The sequence below is a fragment of the Typopeltis vanoorti genome, chromosome 1 (assembly GCF_054136105.1).
Source record: "Typopeltis vanoorti isolate ZY-2024b chromosome 1, IOZ_Tvanoo_1.0, whole genome shotgun sequence".
Lineage (NCBI taxonomy): Eukaryota > Metazoa > Arthropoda > Arachnida > Uropygi > Thelyphonidae > Typopeltis > Typopeltis vanoorti.
The window spans coordinates 18,782,071-18,805,815 of record NC_143549.1 but is presented as its reverse complement, the minus strand read 5'-3'; the positions used below and the strand labels follow the sequence as shown (position 1 = coordinate 18,805,815).

At 35.1% G+C, this 23,745-nt stretch overlaps 1 protein-coding gene across 5 annotated transcripts in view; it reads right to left on the bottom strand.

Annotated features, from left to right (window-relative positions):
- The window catches only part of Fancd2 (Fanconi anemia complementation group D2), an 883,021-nt gene that overhangs the window by 171,101 nt on the left and 688,175 nt on the right, over positions 1 to 23,745 (bottom strand). For all 5 annotated transcript variants that reach the window (XM_090413132.1, XM_090413256.1, XM_090413216.1 and 2 more), the window contains one exon: positions 9,500 to 9,727. In XM_090413132.1, coding sequence (XP_090269258.1) covers positions 9,500 to 9,727 — 228 coding nt within the window. The remainder of the gene's footprint in view (positions 1 to 9,499; positions 9,728 to 23,745) is intronic.

Genomic DNA, 23,745 nt, shown 5'->3' with positions numbered 1-23,745 from the left:
ATGTAATAAACTGGGTCATTTTGCTAAAGACTGTTATGCTAGAGATAAATCTTGTTTTCAACATAAGAAATCAGAGAATAAAGAAAAATCTGGAAATAGTTATTATTCCAATATTATACTGGCAAGGACAGAAATGTCAAACTACTCATTGGACATGGGTAAAGCTAAAGACAGCTCCAACCCTAAAAGAGAGTTTGATGTAGAATTAGCTCCTTATGCTAATGGAGGTAATCCTTTGACAGTTCTACAAGGATTTATTGAAGATGTGCCTTGTGAAATCTTACTTGACACAGGTGCACATATCTCACTCATTTCTTATAGCTTGTTTAAGGTTCAAAATTAAATCTCTAATTCCAATTGACATTTCAATTTTAAGCTATCCAATTAAATTAAAGGGAATATTTGAATCAGAAATTTCAGCTGATAAACAAATAAATGTTTTTATTTCAATTCTTTGTTTTCCATTGAAAGTTTGTCATCCATTAATAGTTCTTCCAAAATCATCTAATCCAATTGCACAAGTCATATTTGGAATTGATTTTCTGAAACGTCATGGTTTTGCATGTAATTTTGTTGATAATACAGTGTCCATGTGTGGACTAGAATGTTGTTTGGACAGGAAATCAGGTGACAATGGAAAATTAGAGCATCTCCTGAAGTTTTTCAAGACACTAATGATAATGATCAAGTGTTCAATATTGAGACTCTAAAGAATAAGGAACCTCGTTCACAAATTTGGGAAAAAGATAAAATTGTCCAAGCTCAGAAAGATGATCCCATACTCAAAACAATCTATGAAGCAGTACTGAAGGGTGAAGATATTGGAACCAACTGAAAGGATTCCTTGGATTATGTATACTTTCCATGATTCAGACTTGGCAGGACACCAAGGATTTTCTAGAACTTGGGAAAGAATAAATGCTCATTATATCTGGAAAGGTATGAAGAGTGATATACTTACATATGTCAAATCATGCCATAAGTGCCAAATAAGATCTCCTTTTAGAGGAAAAGCTCCATTACAACCATTTCAATTCCAACTAGACCATTTCAGGCCGTTGCTATTGATGTGATAGGTCCACTACCAATTACTAAAAAAGGCAATAGGTATATTCTAGTAGTCGTAGACATGCTAGCTAGATTTCCTGAAGCAGTGTCAATGAAGGATCAAACTGCAAAGATTATTGCAAGGAAGTTTTTGAATATGATAATTTGCAGATATGGAACTCCTCAGACATTACTTTCAGATCAAGGAGCAAATTTCACATCTGAACTGTTGTTACAGTTATGTAAATTACTCAACGTTAGGAAGAGTTTTACAACACCTTACCATCAGCAGTGTAATGGTATGTGTGAAAGGCTGAATAGAAATATAAAGCAAATACTTTCCAATCTGGCAAACACTAAAATGAATGATTGGGATACATATATTTTTCAAGCATTATTTGCATGCAGATCTGCTTTTCATTCTGCTATCAAAGAAAAACCATCTTTTGCTTTATATGGTTTTGATCCAAACTTTCCTAATAGACTTGTTTCAGTCATTCCTAATACAGGATATAATCACATAAATGAGTATCTGGAAACAGTAGTAGATAAATTTTCCACTACTTACAGATTAGTAGGTGAAATAAGTAAATTAAGTTCTCAGAAAACTAGGCAGTATATAAATCATTTTAGAAAGTATAAGTCATTTGCACCAGGTGATTTAGTATTGTTAGATGATAAATCTATTATAAAAAGAGCTGGGAAATTAGGAAGAAAAGCTTCAGGTCCATATAGAATTTTAGACAAATTTTCTCCTGTGAATTTTAGGATTCAAGATGTCAAAAATCCTAGTAAAATTTTAAGTGTACACTCTGATAGGTTAAAAAAGGTACTTAAATTAAGGGGATATTAAAATCCACATAGTTTTAAAACCAAATAAGAAACTCAAAGATTGGAATCAGAGAGTTTCTTGCCGAATATAGTAAACTATAAAGTATCGGCGACACTAGCGTTAGCAAATGCAAGTGACCCTAGTACGTAGTACAATACTAGGGCAACTCATTGCAAAGGTGGGGAAGTTCAGATCGCTATTCTTAGGTATTTTCCATAATGTAAAAACACATTTCCTAGGAAATGTATGCTGTTATTACATTATGGAGGGAGGTCACTACCCAGACCAGTTTCAGCCTTTTTTGAGGCTTCATCAGTGAGTAGCTGACCTAATACCAAAGTGTATAGCGAAAAGAACTTATGTACTCTGCGAACGAGTTTCCAAACAGGTGCAATCATTAAGTTACTTAAGTATAAAGAGCTAATAAGCTTCATTTCGGCAATGAAAACATTACTTAAATTAAGGGGATATTAAATCCCACATAGTTTTAAAACCAAATAAGAAACTCAAAGATTGGAATCAGAGAGTTTCTTGCTGAATATAGTAAACTATAAAGTATCGGCGACACTAGCGTTAGCAAATGCAAGTGATCCTAGTACGTAGTACAATGCCAGTACAATACTCGTTGCAAAGGTGGGGAAGTTCAGATCGCTATTCTTAGGTATTTTCCATAATGTAAAAACACATTTCCTAGGAAATGTATGCTGTTATTACATTATGGAGGGAGGTCACTACCCAGACCGGTTTCAGCCTTTTTTGAGGCTCGTGTCTAGTGTCGCCAATACTTTATAGTTTACTATATTCGGCAAAAGTTTGGAAACTCGTTCGCAGAGTACATAAGTTCTTTTCGCTATACACTTTGGTATTAGGTCTAGCTACTCACTGATGAAGCCTCAAAAAAGGCTGAAACCGGTCTGGGTAGTGACCTCCCTCCATAATGTAATAACAGCATACATTTCCTAGGAAATGTGTTTTTACATTATGGAAAATACCTAAGAATAGCGATCTGAACTTCCCCACCTTTGCAACGAGTTGCCCTGGTATTGTACTACGTACTAGGATCACTTGCATTTGCTAACGCTAATGTCGCCGATACTTTATAGTTTACTATATTCGGCAAGAAACTCTCTGATTCCAATTTTTGAGTTTCTTATTCGGTTTTAGAACTATGTGGGATTTAATATCCCCTTAATTTAAGTAATGTTTTCATTGCCGAAATGAAGCTTATTAGCTCTTTATACTTAAAAAAGGTACTTTTTTGGGGAATAAAAATTTAGTTACATTAGGAGACAATATGAATAAAGTATTGAAAGATGAGCATAGTTTTCCAAGTACTAATTGTGCATCTCATTCACAATCAAATACATAGCAAAGGAGAAAATTTAATTTTGGTAAAACAAAACCTAATGCAGAAAATTTTAGAAATCCCAGGGTACATAATTCAGATAATGTAAAATGTAAGTCTGAAAATAAACAAATTGACTCTAACATTGATGAAATTATAGCAGAATATCATAGGTTAGTTAATATAGAGTGAAATAAGCCAGAGGAATTTAAAAATACCTCTAATTTAGTTGTAAGGATAAAGAATATCAGACACCTGTAAAATTTGATTCTGATAGAGACGATTCTGTAGATTTAGGGCATTATTCAAATAGTTTAAATGAAATATTTGAAAAGTAGTATAGAAATGAAATTTGTAAGTATAGTAAATTAGAAGATGTAAATTCTGAATTATCTCTAGCATCAGGAAGGGAATTTCGAGCAGCAATGCATCTCTATATTGTGTCCCAAACATGTTCTATTATGGGATTGAGATCTGGGTAGTGTGCCAGCCACTCGATTCAATTACTCGTATACAAGTAAACTTGTGTACACTACTTGTATACAATGTGGTGTGGCATTTTCAATCATAAAAAATGAATTCTTCACCAACGACAGCATGGAACAATCGAATATAACGTTGATAAACTTCATTGCAATATAGTCCACCAGTCATAGTCCCCTTTTTCCAGCACTTGTAGATTCTCCATGCCATAATCCCAGCATAGCTGTATCTATTCCTTTCAAAAACATTTGCACGATGGTCAGCAGTACCACTATCACGACAAATCAAGTGTCATCTAGAATTGGAAAAAAGATTAAAACAACTCTCATCTGTAAAGAGTACGATAGATCGTTAGTGTCTTCTCCAATTTTTATGGATACAACACCACTGAAAACATGCTTCATGATGAGGCTGTGGATAATGGGATGCAGACTACAGGCCTTTAGGCATATAGGCCTACTTGTTGCAGGTGTCTATTGACAGTTTTTTGAGATATCCACTTATCTGTGCTTGAATCAAACTGACTTCTAAGCTGATCTGCCATGTGCACTGATTACATTATGCTGTTATAACCAAAAATCTGTCTTCATGCTCCATAGTAGAGTGAGGGTGAACCTCTTAGCAAATGTCTGGAACACGTTCCACTGGTTTGAAATGCTGCCCAATACAATACTGGATTCCAAACTTTCTGGCAATATCAGTAATTCTGTGGCTTTCTTCACGATTCTAATAATTCTTCTCCATATGAAATCATCTAGATGATGTCTTTGAAACATTGCAAGGCATTCAAGTTTGCAACTTCATTCCTTCACAAAAAGAGCTTCCTTCAAACACATTCAAATTTTTCAATTGCATGAAAAGGGGTCATATGAGAGCACTCAATAGGTAGCACCTACTTGCTATTCAAAATTTTCAGTTGTACAAATTGCATAAGCGTATGCCTAAATTTGTGGTTATAATTTTCAGAAATCATGTTTGTCCTTTAGTTTTTAGCACCAGTGTAACAGATATTTACTGCTATAAATTTTTACTATAGCAGTTTGCTATAATCAATTTATTCTAACATAGCACTGATATGGAGTATCACAGACTTTGTTTTTGCCTTGACTATGGAATAAGGTAAATTATACTTGGAAAGAAATTATACAGGGTGTCTGTTTCAAAAAGAATGACCCAATTTCAAATAATTATATTTAATAATGAAAATGTGGTACAGTTACAAAATAAATTATCAAGTATGAAGTTTCACTCACCACAATTACACATGGTACAAGTTGCATTCATTTGTGGTTCGTGGTTGCAGAGATATATAATTTTCAAATTGGGACATTCTTTTTGAAACACCCTGTATTGTTGTTAATTTTATCTACACATAAGCAAACAAATTTTCTGCATGAAGTATATTCACTAGACTTGTATACTTCATGTGAAAACTCGGTTAGTTTACACTTAAGGAATAAAGGATTAAACAAAAATTTTCTGTTTATGTTTTTGTCTTACTCTATGGTTATTATGCAGATAAATACTATTTCAAAATACAACAAAGATGAAAAAAAAAAGGTTCCTCTGGTAAATGTGAATTTAGAGAACTATACGAATGCTGATCCACTATTAACTCAGTTTTAAAGGGTTACGCTTCCTATACAGCGTATACCAAAGCCCAGAATAGCTGCAAGAAAATTATCATCATCAAATTCCTGCCATGTACCCTCAAGGGGTGTACAGGATATGATAGTACTACATGAAAAAAATTACATCATTATTAATTTCCTATCGACAATTTTCCTCCAAATCAGTCTGTTACTTGTCAAGACTCCAACATTATCAGATCTTATATTTCTATCATCTAAGGCATTTTGTACCGTATCAATCCACCTATATCTTGGTCTTCCTCAGGGTCGTTTTGCTGCCAACCTAGCAGAGAACACTTGTTTTGCTAATCTCTCCTCACCCATTCTATTCAAGTGACCATACCACCTGAGATTAGCTCTGCTAACGCATTCCTGGATGCTGACAATGTCAAGTTCTTTCCAAATATCCTCGTTTTTAATATGATATTGCCATTGATGTCATCTGTTCACACCTATAATCTTTCTCAGGACTCTCATATCTGTGGTCTCTAGTCTTTGGTCAAGTGTTTTATTTCTGACCCAGATCTCAGATCCATAAGTTAAAACTGGTTTGAACACTGTCTTGTATACAGCTAATTTAGTGTTCTGACTAATTTCTCTTATTCCATATGAATTTATTCAATTGACTTCCCATCATACTAGCTTTGCTGATTCTGTTGTCTATTTCTATATTTAATTTACCATCTTCATAAAAATCGTGCCTAAATAGCTGAAATGTTTTACTTGTTCCACAGGTTCTCCATTCACAACACAGTTGACATTTTCAATGATTCTGCCTATTTTCATTGTAATTGTCTTTTTATTGCTGACCTTTATACCATATCTATTACAACAGCTATTCAATTTAGTCAGAGAATCTTGTAGACTTGTAGCAGATTTATTTAGAAGTATAACATCATCCGCATAAAGCAAAGAGCTGACATTAACATCCCCAATTTTGATATCATGTTTAATACCACTTTCGTTCATAATGTGATCTATATAGATAATGAATAACAGAGGAGGATAATGTACATCCTTGTCTCACACCAGATTTAACATTAAACCATCTTCCTGTACGTCCTTCAATTCTAACTGCTGACTTACAACTCAAATAAAGACTAAGTATTGCTTGATATAATGCCCCATTGACACCATATAACTGCAGCGTATTGAATAGCTTCGCTCTTGGCACCTTGTGATATGCCTTTTCCAAATCGACAAAACTTAAATACAGATCTTTGTTATATTCCCATGCTTTCTCGACTATTTGTCGTAAAGTGAAGATCTGATCCTGACAGCCTCTATTTGGCCTGAATCTAGCTCGTTCTACACCCAGCTTTTCTTCCACAATTCTTCTCAACAGTTTCTCAAGTATACTTGCATAGATCTACCCAGGAACACATAATAGGGAAATACCTCTGTAATTCTCACATGCAGTTTTATTTCCCTTTTTATATATGGGTACTATGAGAGCTCTACTCCAATCATCGGGAATTCATCCCTCTGTCCAGGCTTTCTGCACTATGCAGTGCAGCCACTATAAGACTCTTATACCACCATGCTTCAGCATTTCTGGTCGAATATCATCTACTCCCGCTGCCTTTCCACATTTCAAGCCTTTGATGGCTTTTTCTACTTCAAGTATGGATATGTATTCCTGACTGCATGCCTGGGCAGTGTTTTTTACCACTGTGCTGTCATCACTGCTTGTTTCATTTAGCAGTTTTTCAAAGTAATTACTCCATACTTCAAGGATATCTTTTTCTCCCATTTTCATGTCACCTTTATCATCTCTAATTCCTTTTACAGCACTCTTTCCTCCATTCCTAAGCTTCTTCAACAGCCTCCAGAATATTTTGCCACCTTCTTGATATTTATTTTCTATATTCTTACCAAAGTCCTCCCATGACTTTTGTTTAGCTAGTTTTACACAGTGTTTAACATTCTTGCATTTGTCTCTATATTCTCTAAGAGCACAAGCTGACTTATTTGACAGGAACTTTTGACATGCTTTCTTCTTTTCCTTCACTGCCTCTTTAACTTCCTATGTCCACCAGGGAGTTCTGATTTTTTTATCCTTACAGACAACCTCACCACATGCCTCTCTGACAGAATCAATCAATGTTTTCTTCAGAGTTTGCCACTGCATCTCCAAGGTTTGATTCCTGTTCTCAAACTCTTTCATTTTTTCTTCAATAATCTTTGTGTATTTTAGTCTACAGTTCACATCTGAGAGCTGCTCCACTTTTATTCGCTTTAAAACTTTCTTACATGTTATTCTTTTCAATATGAAATTCAATTTTATCCTGCTCAAGACTAAATAGTGATCGCTTCCAATTTCAAATCCTCTGTACACTCTAGTGTCCTGCACCAGGGAGATAACATCACTATCAACGATAACATAGTCAATGAGACTTTTCTTATTGCTTGTTAGATGTATCCAACTATTGACCAATCAGTATCTCAAGAGTGGTGGTGAAGATTTTGGAAAGGTTGGTTAGGGCTCACATTCAGAAATGGGTTGATAGAGAATTTCGACTTTGCAATGAACAGCAGGTTTTATTAAGGGAAGATCACGTTTTAGCAATTTGCTCACATTCTATAATAATGTTATCACTGAGTAAGACAAGGGGAATGGATACACCATGATACTTTTGTATTTTGCTGAGACTTTTGACAGAACCTTGATTAACACAATTATTTAATCCCTTGATGTTAGTGCATATATAAAAATTGCGTTAATTAAATCTAATAATTAATGGTAAAAATTACAATTCGTTCATGATCGATTACTGTATTAATAATTCGTTTTATATGGTACTCTTTTAAGAAGGATAAAAAATGAATGCAAAGTGAATGTTTAATAAATGTTGTAGCTACATTAGTTACTGCAATTTTTCATCAAAAAAAGTTATCAAGAATCATTTGAAGAGTTTGAGTTTTTTTTCTTATCAACATAAATTCTACGATAACAAGCAAAATGACTCTCTGGACCTCGGCAAACAAGTATTCTTTGATTAACACATGGATCCGTATCCATTACCTGCTTCTTAAGCTATTCTAAAATGCAAAATATTCCATCCAGTTCTTTGATTGTTATCTCTTTTGGAACATCATCTTCACATTCCATTTGTTTGTTGTCTTCATATGAGAGTTATTTAATTTCAAGAAGATTATTATCACTGAAATCTTTTGAATTTGAATCCAATAATTCTTTAATATCTTCTGCATCAACACCATCAAAACCAAGGTCATCCCCAATTGCAATGATTTCTTCAACCACGTTGTTCAACAGGATTTTGAAAGCCACCTAAGTCATTAGTGCATTCTGTAAAGATTTTCCAAACTCTCATGCATCTAGAAGACACTTGCTCCCACGAATCACGAATGTTTTTTTTCAATTGTGTTTAATGTTAAAATTTTTCCAAAATTCTTGGAGCCTAATTGCATTTTCTCCCATTGTTGTTGTTTCTACTGCCCTCAAGAATGTGTTTTTAAGAAAATAGGTTTTGAAAGTTTCAATGATGCCCATGTCCATAGGTTGTAGCAATGATGTCGTATTTCGGTGGAATTTTGGTAAATTTAAAGATGCGTTAATTAACACTCTTGCCACGTACATAAAGGGATTGTTGCAATTAATTTCACCGCATTAATCAAATCCCACGTTAAGCAAGGGATACCTGTACAGCATGGAATACTGTTGCATAAATTGGAGAATATAGGGTTGGATTTTAAACTATTGACATGGACAAGAGAATGGCTGACTGACAGATATCAAAAGTTGTATTATGGTGGGTGTGAATTTGCAAGATTCAAGGTAACCACTGGTGTGCCTGAAGGGTCAGTACTTGGTCCAATGTTACTCAATTTCTACATTAATGCCATTGCAAAGGTTTCTGACATGTGATACGGCTATCTGCTAATGACGCAAAGGCTGATTTGGAATTTGAGTGTACCAATATTTGAAATAATCCATAAAAGACATCAATGTTTTGCATAAAATATAGTAGCAAACGAAAAGCTTTTACTCAGATATTTAAAGTTTTTTTTCTTTCTTTCTTTTTGCTGAAAAGACATGTCTTTTTGAAATCCAATGTTTGATAAAAATTAGGTCATCTTCTATTTGGAAAATAATGTAGGTCTTATATTAAAAAAAAAAAATACAATGATACCACTTACTTTAGAAGGTACATAATATTTTCATTGGCTTTAGCACCTGTTTCCTTTTGTCCATATGATGCTAACCAGATTCGTTTCAAGAAATTTTTAGATGTAGTCACAAGGGAATCATTGGCAGAACCAGTATCATCATGAATGACGAGTGTTTCTATTAGTTTTTCAAGCATCACAGCAGTACCAAGGGTGGCTATGGAATCGACAAACTTTCCCAAATACATAACAGAATGTCTATTAAAGAAAAGAATTATCAATATGTGAATAACAAAGCAAATATAAAATTTACATAAATAGGTAAGTTATCCTAAGATGTTGATGATATGATAAATTTATCAACATCATAACTTCATTCCACATTTTTGATGGATACTTTGAGAATCTAGATCAACTGACTGGTTAGATTGTGGTTTACTGAAGCAAATAAAAATATCATACTTCTATTCCAAAGGTTACAGAAGAACATAGGGTAATAAATAATAATGTTATGTACATCTCTGAATAAAAAAAAAAAAAAATTTGAATAATCAGAGAAAATGGGTTGATTGCAATTCTAATTTATTGCATAGAAAATAATTATTACCAAATATGAATTAGTATAATCTAAATCTACGTACTTTGTCAATCATATAACCATGTAAACACATAAAATTTTAATATCCATTATAAGAAAACTATTATTTGAAAACATTCACAAAATTAGAAATTTTTAACATGGTTCAAAATAGTAGAACAATGTGCAAATAAATGCACAAAAATTACAGTCAAAGGGAAACACGATAAAGCATCTCCTTTAGCTTTCATTACCATTTGTAAATGGTACGGCATATTCGGTTCATGGTCTCTTTTTATCCAAACATGACCATATGGTCTGCAGACTAGAAACAAGTCTATTTTTGTCTCTTGGGGCAACTTCTTGAAGACATTTCTTCATAATTCCCCACAAATTCTCAATGCAGTTTAACTCTCTGGTGAGTTTGCCTGCCAAGGAATTACATCGATTTGTCTTTCTTTGAGCCATCTAGTAGCAGTCTTGGAAGTGTAACAAGGTGAATCTTGCTGAAAAAGGAAATCAGCATCACATAGATCTGAGATATTTAAATTTTGCCATTCTTTCTATTTGTATCCCATTTAAAGAAAGTGTTACACTGTCCAAACAAATAGGCTGATCGTTAGCCACAACAGATAAGAATCTGTAAGATGACAGTAACCTATGCAGAATACAGCAAAACCACTTACTCTTCTATAATAAATTTTATCATTTGTCCAAGTTTCGTACCCGGCTATAAAATAAAACGGGATTTACCATCTCCCTTTAACTTCACTTACTCTTCTGTTTCTACATGACTAGACTACCAATATTAGTCTAATAAATTGCAAGCTTAATTTATTTGTAAGTGCTTCACTTGTCATGTTTCAATTAGCATGATTATATGATCAATCGTTGATCATAAGGAGGAAAAAGTAATAACTAATTACATCAGACTATTTATAGTCTGATGTAATTAGGAACTGACAAACAATATGTGGAAAGGTTTTTTAGTCTGATGCAATTAGTTATTACTTTTGCTAATAATCTCTTTAGAAAGGTCAGCCAATAATTGCCTAGACGCAGGTAGTTTCGACTTACCATACTGCTGAAATTTTTTTTCACTATAAATTAAAGATGCCAAGAAATTATATTCTTGGTTTCATTCTTTATCCAAGTAAGCAAACAAAGTTTGTGAAGTATCTTCACAATTAAGCTACTTGTATACAAGGACTAATGATTTAAATTGCCTTAGTAATCCCATAATGAAAGGTACATATCCTTATGGACATGTATAATGTTATATCCCTGCACTTAAACACGTATCAATATGTTTAAGTGCAAGGATACTGCTCCAAAAACTCTGAGTGTCTACAAGATCATTCTAAATCTCAAAAAGTGATCGTAAAGGATCACTACTAAAGTCGCTCCAGGACAGGAAACTCAGTGGTAGTTCCACCCAGTAAAAAAAAAAAAAAAAAAACTGCGCTTGAGTAGAACCTTTCCACCCACCAGGAAGTAAGCAAATCCCAAGATGAGCATTAATAAATGTCAGCAGTAGGTGCCCGACCCATAAGATATATTAAGGTTGAAGTAATGCAGAGGTCAAACATTTCCGATATACACAGTCCAATATCACACCTTATTTATGTACAAATACTCTACTAAAATACTCTGGATTGGAGATGATGGTACAAGTTTTTTCATTTGGTTACACTATAAATTAAAGACGCTAAGAAATTATATTCTTGGTTTCATTCTTTATCTAAGTGTAAGCAAACAAAGTTGTGAATGAAGAATCTTCAAGCTGCATTATTCAACCTTGGTATCTCTTCAGCGTCTGCCTCTCACTGACGAGAGCTCCATTAAGGTCAAAACTGATCTTGGTAGTACCCCCCCTTCCCATAATGCATAGCATTCTACATGTCTGTAAGGATATGTGCCTTGCATTATGAGATAGTAAGGTAACTGATGTGAAGTCATTAGCCCCTATATACAAGCAGACTAGTCATGAAGATACTTCACATTTGTTTACATTTGGTACATTTGTTTCTCAAGGGCTTCCCTGTTTTTGTATTTTCATTGAGAACCATGATCTTTGTCTTGCTAGGATTGGGTTGAAGTCCTTTGTTATTACTGATCTTGTTAACTTTTTCAAAAATTTGTCCTAGTACTTGTCATTACAAAGGAGTATGTATAATCATCATACCTCAGATTACTGATCAATCTACCACCTATCCTAATTTCTGTCTTGACTTATCCAATGCTTCACACATGATGTCCTCTGCATATATATACTAAACAAGTGAGGAGAAAGTAATCATCCTTGCCTGACTCCTTTTCCAACCTGAAACCAATCAGTTAATCCAACACCTGTTCTTACAGTGGCTTCTTGCTCCCTGTACAAGTTGGCTATCAACCTGAGAGTGTGTTGAGGAAAACCCATTCTTTCATTACTTCCCACAGTTTCACATGCTCAACACAGTCAAAAGCTTTAGAGTAGTCTGAGAAACACATTACCAGAGGGAGTCTAAATTCTTTATATTTTTCTATGATCTGTCTAAGGCAAAACATCTGATCTCTCGTGCCTTTACCTTTCTTAAAACCTGCTTGTTCAGAACACTCTCCGGTATCATCTTCATTTCATGTCAAATATCTTAACTCAATATTTAATCCCTATAAAACAGATAAAATACTCTCTTTCTCTCTCTGTGTGTGTGTGTCCCCCATTACTCCCTCACTTGACATTGCAACAAAATTACCTATCCCAAGACACCAAATTATTAAGATTCTTCATAAGTATTCTACTTTCAAACTATATATTTAGCTAGCAACAACCTTCATCTGTTCTCTGAAGGATAGACTGGACAAACTTTGGACAGACTGGTAGATCAGTTAATATCTACCTTAAAGAACATGATACATGTTCATGCAGGATTAAATCGGAGGAGACAACATTTGTTTTTTAATACAAGTAGCTACAGGTCTGAGAGACTATATGTAGAATCAACATGCTATGAAGCAATTCAATAACCTCAGTAAATGATATTTTGAATTAACTTTCTTTTTATTCAGGCACATTGAGAGGACATTAGTTCCTTTTCACTTACAATTTGAAGTGACACTACCTTATGCAGCAATCAGTTCAATTTAATGAGTAACTGATATTCTGCTGGATTTCAAACATCTCAGAGCACAAATTGCATCTATAGCAAAATATATGGCATTTAGTTGAATCAATTCAACAAGTCTAAATGAATTGTAATTTGTGCTCTGCAAATGATGATTTGAAATCTGTTAAAATATTAGTAGCTCAGCAAATCATGTATGTATTGATTTTGTTCCTCTGATACTGTGAAGCAATGTCATTAATAACCATCATCAATAAAGTCTGTCATCATGCTTATCGAGAAAGAAGTGTACCTTTATAGAGAAAGAATCGAGAAAGTCAGCAAGTTTGAGTACCTGAGATCCATTATTAATATGAAGAATTGCTATTCGGGGTGCTTAAGGGTCAAAGCTGTATAACCGAGAGGACACCTTCACATAGCCTTTAAAGGTGCGGAGAACCAACCAGGGCTTCTAACCTAATGCCCGATCCTCACCTTCTCATGGTGCACCCTGTTGGGTATCTACCTGGATACTGAACGAATGAAGATGGGCTGGCAATTTGGGATTTAGCCGACCAAATTGTATTCTTATTGGCGTAAACCAATATACAAAATGATGGTACAACATGACAAAATTTTATACTGGCTGGGGCGTCGCCTGGTTAAACAAGTCCCCCGTTGTTTTCGCCAGAGAACCAGGGTGAACAACAAAAAGTCAGCTACTGGAACAAATCTGAAAACAAACCCCAACTCAACATCACCAGATTAAAGATTGGTACTATCAACATAAGAAGCCTGAATAGCAAAGAAATGGAAATGGCTGAGAAATTAGATAGTACTAGATTGACATAATAGGGTGACTAAAACAAAAAAGACAAAAACTGATGAGATCTTTCTGAGCAATAAATACAAAATGTTATATTCAGGAAATGACAGTCAAGGAAAAGAAGGAGTAGCCATAGTATTCAACATAAAATACGAGGCTAATCTTCTTGAATGGCAGGCAGTCTCAAGTAGAGTGATGTGGGCTAACATCAGAATGGAGAATTGGACAATCAGACTTATTTCTGCCTATAGTACCACAGATTGTTCTACTAAGGCAGAAGTGGAGGAATTTTTTGATGCTTTAGAAAAAGCAATTGATGCAATGAAAAAGGAAAAGTTGGTCCTTGTTGGGGATCTAAATAGCAGAGTAGGAAATAATTATCAGATATTCAAAAATATTTTGGGAAAATTTGGAGAAAAGAGCAAAGCAAATAACAATGGCAAATACCTGTTGGATTTTTGCTCAAGACATGGACTGGTTATTACTAACACCATGTTCCAACATAAAAATGTGCACAAATTCACATAGAGAGAAGATGTGAACTGTAGACTAAAATACACAAAGATTATTGAAGAAAAAATGAAAGAGTTTGAGAACAGTAACCAAACCTTGGAGATTTAGTGGTTTTGTTCAGCCAAAGAGGCATGTAGTGAGGTAGTCTGCAAGGATAGAAAAATCAGAACTCCATGGTGGACACAAGAAATTAAAGTGGCTGTGAAGGAAAAGAAGAAAGCACATCAAAAGTTCCTGGCAAATAAGTCAGCATGTGCTCTTAGAGAATATAGAGACAAATGTAAGAAAGATAAACATTGTGTAAAACTAGCTAAACAAAAGTCATGGGAGGACTTTGGCAAGAACATAGAAAATAAATATCAAGAAGTGGCAAAATATTCTTCAGGTTGTTGAAGAACCTTAGGAATGAAGGAAAGAGTGCTGTAAAAGGAGTCAGAGATGAGGAGTGTCAAAGGTGACATGAAAATGGGAGAAAAATATAACCTTGACGTATGGAGTAATTACTTTGAAAAACTGCTTAATGAAACAAGCAGTGAGGACAACACAGTGGTAAAAAACACTGACCAGGCATGCAGTCAGGAATACATATCCATACTTGAAGTACAAAAAGCCGACAAAGGCTTGAAATGTGGAAAGGCAGCAGGAGTAGATGATATTCGACCAGAAATGCTGTAGTACAGTGGTATAAAAGTCTTATAGTGGCTGCACTGCATAGTTCAGAATGGCTGGACAGAGGGACGAATTCCCGATGATTGGAGTAGAGCTCTAATAGTACCCATATATAAAAAGGGGAATAAAACTGAATGTGAGAATTACAGAGGTATTTCCCTACTGAGTGTTCCTGGCAAGATCTAGGCAAGTATACTTGAGAAACGATTGAGAAGAATTGTGGAAGAAAAGCTGGGTGAAGAACAAGCTGGATTCTGTCCAAATAGAGGCTGCCAGGATCAGATCTTCACTTTACGACAAATAGCTAAGAAAGCATGGAAATATAACAAAGATCTGTATTTAAGTTTTGTCGATCTGGAAAAGGCATATGACAAGGTGCCATGAGAGAAGCTATTCAATATGCTAAAGTTATATGGTGTCAATAGGCATTATATCAAGCAATGCTTATTCTTTGAGTTGTAAGTCAGCAATTAGAATTGAAGGAAGTACAGGAAGATAGTTTAATATTAAATCTGGAGTGAGACAAGGATGTGATTATTATCCCCTCTGTTATTCATTATCTATGTGTATCACATTATGAAGGAAAGTGGTATTAAACATGATATCAGAATTGGAGTTGTCAATGTCAGCTCTTTGCTTTATGCGCATGATGTTATACAGGAATACCTCAATTATCACAATTACTGTTGCCACGAAAAATACCGCAATAATTGAATCCACGATAATCGGGATAAATAATGAGTGTAAAATGGGTGATCAATACCAAGGATTTTTCAAATCTATTAATTAAATTTTATATATCAAGTAAAAAAGAAATGTGTTAAACATGTTAAGTAAAAAATGAAGGTTCATTCAGAAAAACAAGATTATTCTTTAATGTTTATTTATATATAAGAAGAAGTACATAGTACATACAATTATTCTTTCTTGGATAAAAATTAGTGTAGAATTGTCTGATGGAATTTTTGTTTCTTTTTTCTCCGTATAAAACTCAGTAGCAACGGATGGAATTTTCTATTTCCTGATGAACTTTCAGTGATCGCTCGAGATTAGGATTGCCATTCAAGATTTTTTCTTTAAAATTTTCAGCAATTCTAAACATTTTGTCCATTTCTTTGAGGGTAAATTCCTTCAGTGCCAAGTCAATTTGTTTGTCATTATCATCGATTTGAGCATCGTAAGCACATTCTCTGAGGTCTTCATCATCCAGCTCCTTATCATGTGACTGAAGCAGGTCCTGAACATTACTTTTTCAATTTCTTTTAGTCCTAGATTGAAGCCAAGCTCAGTTATGTCACTGATAACATGGGTTACTTCATTTTCATATCCTTTAAAATCATTTGCACAATGAGGAATAATCTTTTCCCATGCCGCTCTCAGGTTGCTAGACGTCACTTCACTCCATGCTTCCTTGACATTCTCAATGCAATTTTTGATATTGAATGCCTTCCAGAATTCTGTCAAAGTCATAGCTTCATCTCCTGTAGTTATTTCTATTGCTTGCGTAAAAGTTCTTCGTAGGTAATATGCCTTAAAGGATGCAATTGCACCTTGATCCATTGGCTGGATGATGAAAGTGGTATTAGGTGGTAAATAAATAACTTTTACATTTTTGAACAAATCATTCAGTGCTGTTGGATGACTAGGAGCATTATCTAATATCAACAAGATTTTAAAATCAAGATTTAATGACTTGCAGTACCTTTCAGCTTCAGGACAAAAACAGTTTTTGTCATCCAAGCTTTTCTATTGGATCTCCAATGAACAGGGAGAAAATTTTTATCTAAACTTCTAAGCGGGCAAGGATTTTGTGAAACGATAAATGAAGAGAGGCTTCATCTTGTAATCTCCAGAAGCATTGCCACATAGTAAAAGTGTTACGTGCTCCTTCGAAACCTTGTAGCCAGGCTGTGATTTTTCATTTTTTGCTAAAAATGTTTTAGTGGGCATTTTTTCCATAATAAGCCTGTTTCGTCAGCATTAAATATCTGATCATCGGAATAATTTCCTTCTTCAATGATCTGTTGAAATTCACAAGGTAAACTAGCTGCTGCTTTTTCATCAGCACTTGTAATTTCACCTTGTACACGAACACTATGAATGCTCGATCGCTTTTTGAACCGATCAAACTACTCTGAACTTGCAGAGAAAGTTTCTTCCACTACTGATGCTGAATCATCTTTGCTTTCTAATTGTTTTCTTTTTAAAGTTTCAAACAAATTCAATGCTTTTGTTTTTATAGTCATTTGACTAAGTGGAATTCTCTTTCGGTTACAATCTTCTATCCACACTGACAATAGTGTTTCTGTTTCAATCAATTGTAGCTTGGGACACAGATGAGGTCAATGCACTTTGTCCCAGTTGCTTGTAGTTTGCAGCGTGGTCTAAAATATGGGGAACAGTTGATTCGTTTAGACCGTACTCTCTTGCAATTTTGGCTTTGGTTATGCCTGCTTCATACTTATTTCTCATATGCAACTCATCTCCTAAGCTGATCACTCTACGTTTCTTCTTGATAGCTGTAGACTTCAAATCCTCCTCGTTTCTTTTAGCATTCATTGTAGGGGTAAATAACAAGAGAAATAAATATCCACATGTATTTCAGGCAAGGAGGGATAGTAAGTGGTGAGAAGGCACCATCGGATAAAAACAAAACGCTACAAGAGAGCGATACCTGGAGAGTGGAGACTCGAACTGGTTGCATATGTAGTGGGCTACTTCTTGCGGCCCCAATAATTCGAATTTGGAGTGCAATAATTGGAATTTTGGTATCAAATTATAAACCGCGATAAATCGAGAATCACAATAATTGAAACGGCGATAAACGAGGTATTCCTGTACTTCAAAATAAATTCGCTAAAAGTTTGCAAGATTCCCTGACTAAATTGAATAACCATTGTAATAGATATGGTATGAAGGTCAGCATTAAAAAGACAAAGACAATGAAAATAGGTAGAATTGCTAGTTGAAAATGTCAACTGTGTTGTGAACGGGGAACCTGTGGAACAAGTAAAACATTTCAGCTAGTTAGGCACGATTTTTAGTGAAGATGGTAAATTAAATATGGAAATAGACAACAGAATCTGGTATTGTAGGAAGTCAAATGAATAAATTCATATGGAATAAGAGAGAAATTAGTCGGAACACTAAATTAGCTGTATACAAGACAGTGTTCAAACCAGTTTTAACTTACAGATCTGAGAGCTGGGTCAGAGGTAAAACACTTGACCAAAGACTAGAGACCACAGATATGAGAGTCCTGAGAAAGATAAAAGGTGTGAACAGAGGCATCAATGGCAATATCATATTAAAAACGAGGATATTAGGAAAGAACTTGACATTGTCAGCCTCCAGGCATTAGCAGAGCTAATCTCAGGTGGTATGGTCATTTAAACAGACTGGGAGAGGAAAGATTAACAAAACAAGTGTTCTCTGCCAGGTTGGCAGGAAAACGACCCAGAGGAAGACCAAGACAAGTAACAGACTGATTTGGAGGAAAATTGTAGATAGGAAGTTAGTAATGATATAAATTTTTCATGTAGTACTATCATATCCTGTACACCCCTTGAGGGTGCATGTCAGGAATTTGATGATGATGATGAGAATCGTTATTCAGGAGACGTCAGAAGAAGATTAGTAATTGCTAATACAACAGTCAGAGAGTTGGCTAAAATCTGAAAGAAAATCTCGCTTCATGGGAACAAAGTTTTGGATGCAGTTGTTTTCCAGTAATGACTTATGGATGCGAGACTTCGAACCTAAAGAAGTCAGATAAGAAAAGGATAGCTGCTTTTGAGACTTACACCCTCTGTCCAAAAAGAAACTAAACTTTTGACAGAAAATAAAACACAGCCCAATTATAATTATTCAAATCATTTATTTCAATCAATATATTTTCTCTCATCTTCGATACAGCATTTGGCACAGTCAATTAATTCGTTTAAGGAGTTTTTTTTATATCGGTTTTTGGATACTGTTTAGGATCGTGGTTATTACTGCTGCTTGAATGTTTTAAATGGTGTCGTATCGCTTTCCTTTCATCGGTAAATGAAGTCGAGGGAAGAGAAAGAAGTCACAGGGTGCTAAATCAGGTGAATACAGCGAGTGATCAACACACAAACCTGTTTGTTGCTCAGAAACTGTCTCACAATGTTTGAACAATGAGATAGTGCATTATTGTGCAAAAGTGACCAGCTGCCTGAATCATGATATTCATGCCATACGCGACAAATTCTGGCTGTCAATCGCTTCAAAACTTCGAGAAGAAACGCACCATTGACCGTTTGGCCAGGCGGAACGAATTCTTTGTGGATAATGCCCTTGGAATCGTAGCATTGTCTTTACTTTTGACTTCTCCAAGCGACTTTTTTTTCAGATGCCCCTCTTCTGGTGGTCTCCGTTCAGCACTTTGTTTCAGGCCAGATACGGCACCCATACTCAAAGCATCATGTTTTGTCACCAGCAACATTCGCTTCAAGGAAGTTTAAGTCTTTACGAGCGGTTTTAATTAGGTCCTTTCAGTGTTCAATTCGATACTTTTTTGGTCATCAGTCAATTTGTGGGGAAGAAATCGTGAATTGAATTTACGAAGGCCCAAGCTCTCGGTCAAAATGTTGTGCACAGTTGATTTTTCAATCCCCAATTCATCTTCAATCAATCTCACAGACAATTTCGGGTTTTCTTTGATGAAATCACGCACTTTTGGGTTGTTATCTTTGATCAGCTCAGCTTTTTGTTCCTCAAGCGTCTCATGACCACTTCGAAATTGTTTAAACTACTCATAAACTTGAGTACGGGATAAGCATTTATCACCATATACTTTTGAAGCATTTGATGCATTTTGGTAAAACTTTTACCAAGTTTAACACAAAAGTGAATCGCAGCTCTGTTTGAAACTCATTTTCCAACCGTTTGTCAAAACACACTGGCACTATAACTCAGCTTCTAATGAAAAAAATGTCACCAACAGTTGACACAACACTAATGAAGGTTGCCGCTTTCAACAACATAAAGATACAGCGGGTGGTGTCACTAGTTTCTTCTATTTTCTAAAAGTTCGGTTTCATTTTGGACAGAGGGTGTAGTGTGTTACAGAAGGCTGTTGAGAATATCATATGCAGAAAGGCATACAAATGAATGTGCATGTTAGAAAAGATCAGTAGAACTTGAAGCCTCTTTAAATTATTGACAGAAGAAAGTTAAAATATTTTGGACACATTGAAAGGACGGAAGAACTTCTCAGAACAGTAAAAAAAAGCAAAGTTTCTGGAAAAAAGAGGAAGGGGTAGACCGTCAATGAGATGGATGGATGGTGGGTGTGGGGGATGATTAATCTTCAGAAAGTTGAAGCCTCCAGAAAAGCATACAACAGGACTACATGGTGAGGCCTGGTGTGGCATATCACTGAGCATCAGAAGTGACCATACGGCATCTGTGGATGCCCAGTGAATAGATGACATGCTTATACAGAAATGTACTTGAAAGAGAATTGAAGTCTATTACATGAGAGAAGAAAAAAAAAGCAGTAGGGGTCTTCAGACAGCAATGGGCAGATGAGGAATAAGAAAAAACTGCATCAGACACCAATAAGCACTGGATCTGTGGTCATTGATGAAAAAAAAATTATAGTTGAGGTTTTAGTGTATCAGATCTAGTCTTAACCTATTTTACTGGTGTAGCATGTAATTTTGAATTACATGTTTATTTCTTACTCATATTATTTTTTGGTAGCCTCCATGGAGTCAACACTCATGTGGGACTCCCACAATGTTACTGGGACCAGAAGTCCCAGCAACATGTCTATCACATGAGCTTTGAAGACATTTACACTACCTGTATTCACAATGTACTCTGACAATGCATTCCATTCACCAACAACTCTGCACAGAAAAAGTCTACTCCTCACACCTTTCTTCAGCACATCTTTATAGAACTTGCTTGCCACATAGCAGAAAACTTCCCTTGGGTTAACTTTGACAATACTGGCCAATCTGCTGTCATACTGTACTTTTTTTTTTTTTTTAACCATGCTTGTCACTTTTCTGACCTTCAGTTTATATTCTGTGGACTGCCTTGTACTTCCTCTACAATTCTTTTGCAACACTGCTTGCTTGATTTCATTGTTTATCCACTTTACTCCTACTCTATTTATTTGCTTAACTCGTGGTATGTTTATGCATTGTTTGTATTTGTATTAGATACTGTCTTATCATTTCCCATGCACCGTCATCTTTTCTACACAATTCATCAACCCAAAGTATTGATGCTAGTTAACTATGGAGCTTCTCATAATCACCTGCCTTATGATTCCACATATAGACCTTCTTGATAACTTTTTCAGCAACACTGCCACCTGTTGGTGAAAATTTCACCAACAGGTGGCAGTGTTGATACCTCAATTCACAACCACATCCTGATGAGGATGTGGTTGTGAATGTTGCTTCATTGTGTTGCTTTCATTACATATCCCGCACAAACTTAACAAATTCATTCTCCTTGTTACTATATAATATCTCTTCTTTCCAATCCACAATCCTATAATTAAAATTGCCTATTAGGATCATATTCATTTTACTTGCCCAACAAATTTTTCTAAACATTTTACAATCAGTGATCTGCACACCCTGGCCTACAACAGCATTCTATTAGATATAGTGCTGTAAAATCTCTCATGATAAGTGACTTTGTAACTTATCAAATTAAACTTGATAAGTTACTTCATAACTTATCAAGTTTAATTTAGGAGAATGCACTCAGAAAATTGTTAAATTTTGACTCAAATTATATTTTCTGTAATATTATTGTATTAAGCCTTTGTTAAAAATAATGTGGTGCATGACGTCATCAATTAAATCTAATAAACGATGTTAAATAATTCAGTCTAATGATAAAACTAGTGAAGATGTCTGAGAATTGCCATAATTGAAAAATTCCAAAGACCGCAAAAAATGCCATCATCATATCCAGAAGTTAATATGTGACCATAATTGACAATGGATTAAAGAGCTCCAAAGAATGACATCATCATGACCAAAGGTAAATACATGACCAAATTCGAGAGACACATGCATGTGCACAAAGGAAAGTCCAGGCCTATATAAAGCAGCTAATTGAAAGGGAATTTTATCTTAGAGTTTCCTATCTCTTCCCTTACCTGAGAGCACCATCATGCAAAATTTCGTTGTCAGGAATTGAAGGAGAGGTGTCGTTTGTTGTCTACCTGGATAGCCACCATTTGAAAAATGTGTCGAGTCATCTTGAAAGGAAGAAACTGTACATCACCGCTCTGTTATGAATCCAATAAGGAAAGGCACAGTGGACTACTCGAACAATGAAGAAATTTGGTGAGAAAACAGAAATGTGTCAAGGAAGACTTGTGTGTGTAAAAAAGGTGGATGTGAGAGTTTGTCTACCAAATACAGAAAACCTTCGATTAAAGCACCTAATGAATTCTTTAAAACAGTTGCATTAATCGAAAACGCACTAATCAAATATAGTAACCTATGGGAAAATGTATAATTCATTCCTCAGATTTCTTTTTTGACCATTAATTTTTTATAAAAGAATTAGGGTATGTCTCAGGGCCTAGTTAAAGGAAAACTATGAAGCTGAAAGACAATAAAACATATTCAGAATATAAATTTATTATTCTACTTCTTAACAGAGAATTGAGCTAACACGTATTTTGGCAGGCATTGTTTCTTTTTTTCATACAACTCACGGTATGGCCCTATTGCCTCTTCTGCAAATTTTACTGGTTCTGTCTTCACCAGGGTCGGTCTCTAAGCATAGCTGCTTATAAACTTCGAATGTACAAAAACTACAGTATTTTCAAATTGTTTCTGTGAAATCTCTTTGGGCTTGTCTGTGATTAAATTTTCTTCATATTCTTCAGGATCGTCACACTGTGCTTCGAAATTTAGCAGGTCGGAATCACTGAACTTCTTAGAATGAGATTTAATTAACTTAGATTCATTTGAAAAGCCTCTAAAATCATTTGCACAATGTGGAAGAATGTGCTTCCAAATGGCTTGCATATTGCTAGCAGTAATTTCATTTGACTTTGCAACTTTATAACCAGGCTGAGATTTCTTTGATTTGGCTAGAGAAGTCTTGGAAGGCATTTGCTTCCAAAAAAGGCCGGTTTCATTGACATTAAATATTTGTTGATCACAACAGTCCCCTTCTTACACAATTTTCTTCAAAATCTCTGGATATCTCCTTATCTGCAATTGCGGCTTCACCTGTGATTAGAAAATTATGTAGGCTATGCCTCTTTTTGAAATGCTCAATTCACCCAGCACTAACATGGAATTCTTCTTTTCCATCAGTGATAGCCCTTTCTTTCCAGGTTACAAATAGACAATGCTTTAGATTTAATAAGGCCAGTGTTTAGCGAGATCCGTTTTTGGTTACAATCTTCGATCCATGTAAAAAGAAGTCTCTCTAATTCAATCATCATAATATTTTGATTTTCAGTGCATGCATGATGAACTGGAAGAAGCCTTAACCTTTCTCTTTGTATCCAGCAGTTGATTCACCCATTTTTGTGTGCTTGTCCTATCTTTGCTCTGGACTCCCCTTGTTCATTTTTCTTTATTATTCA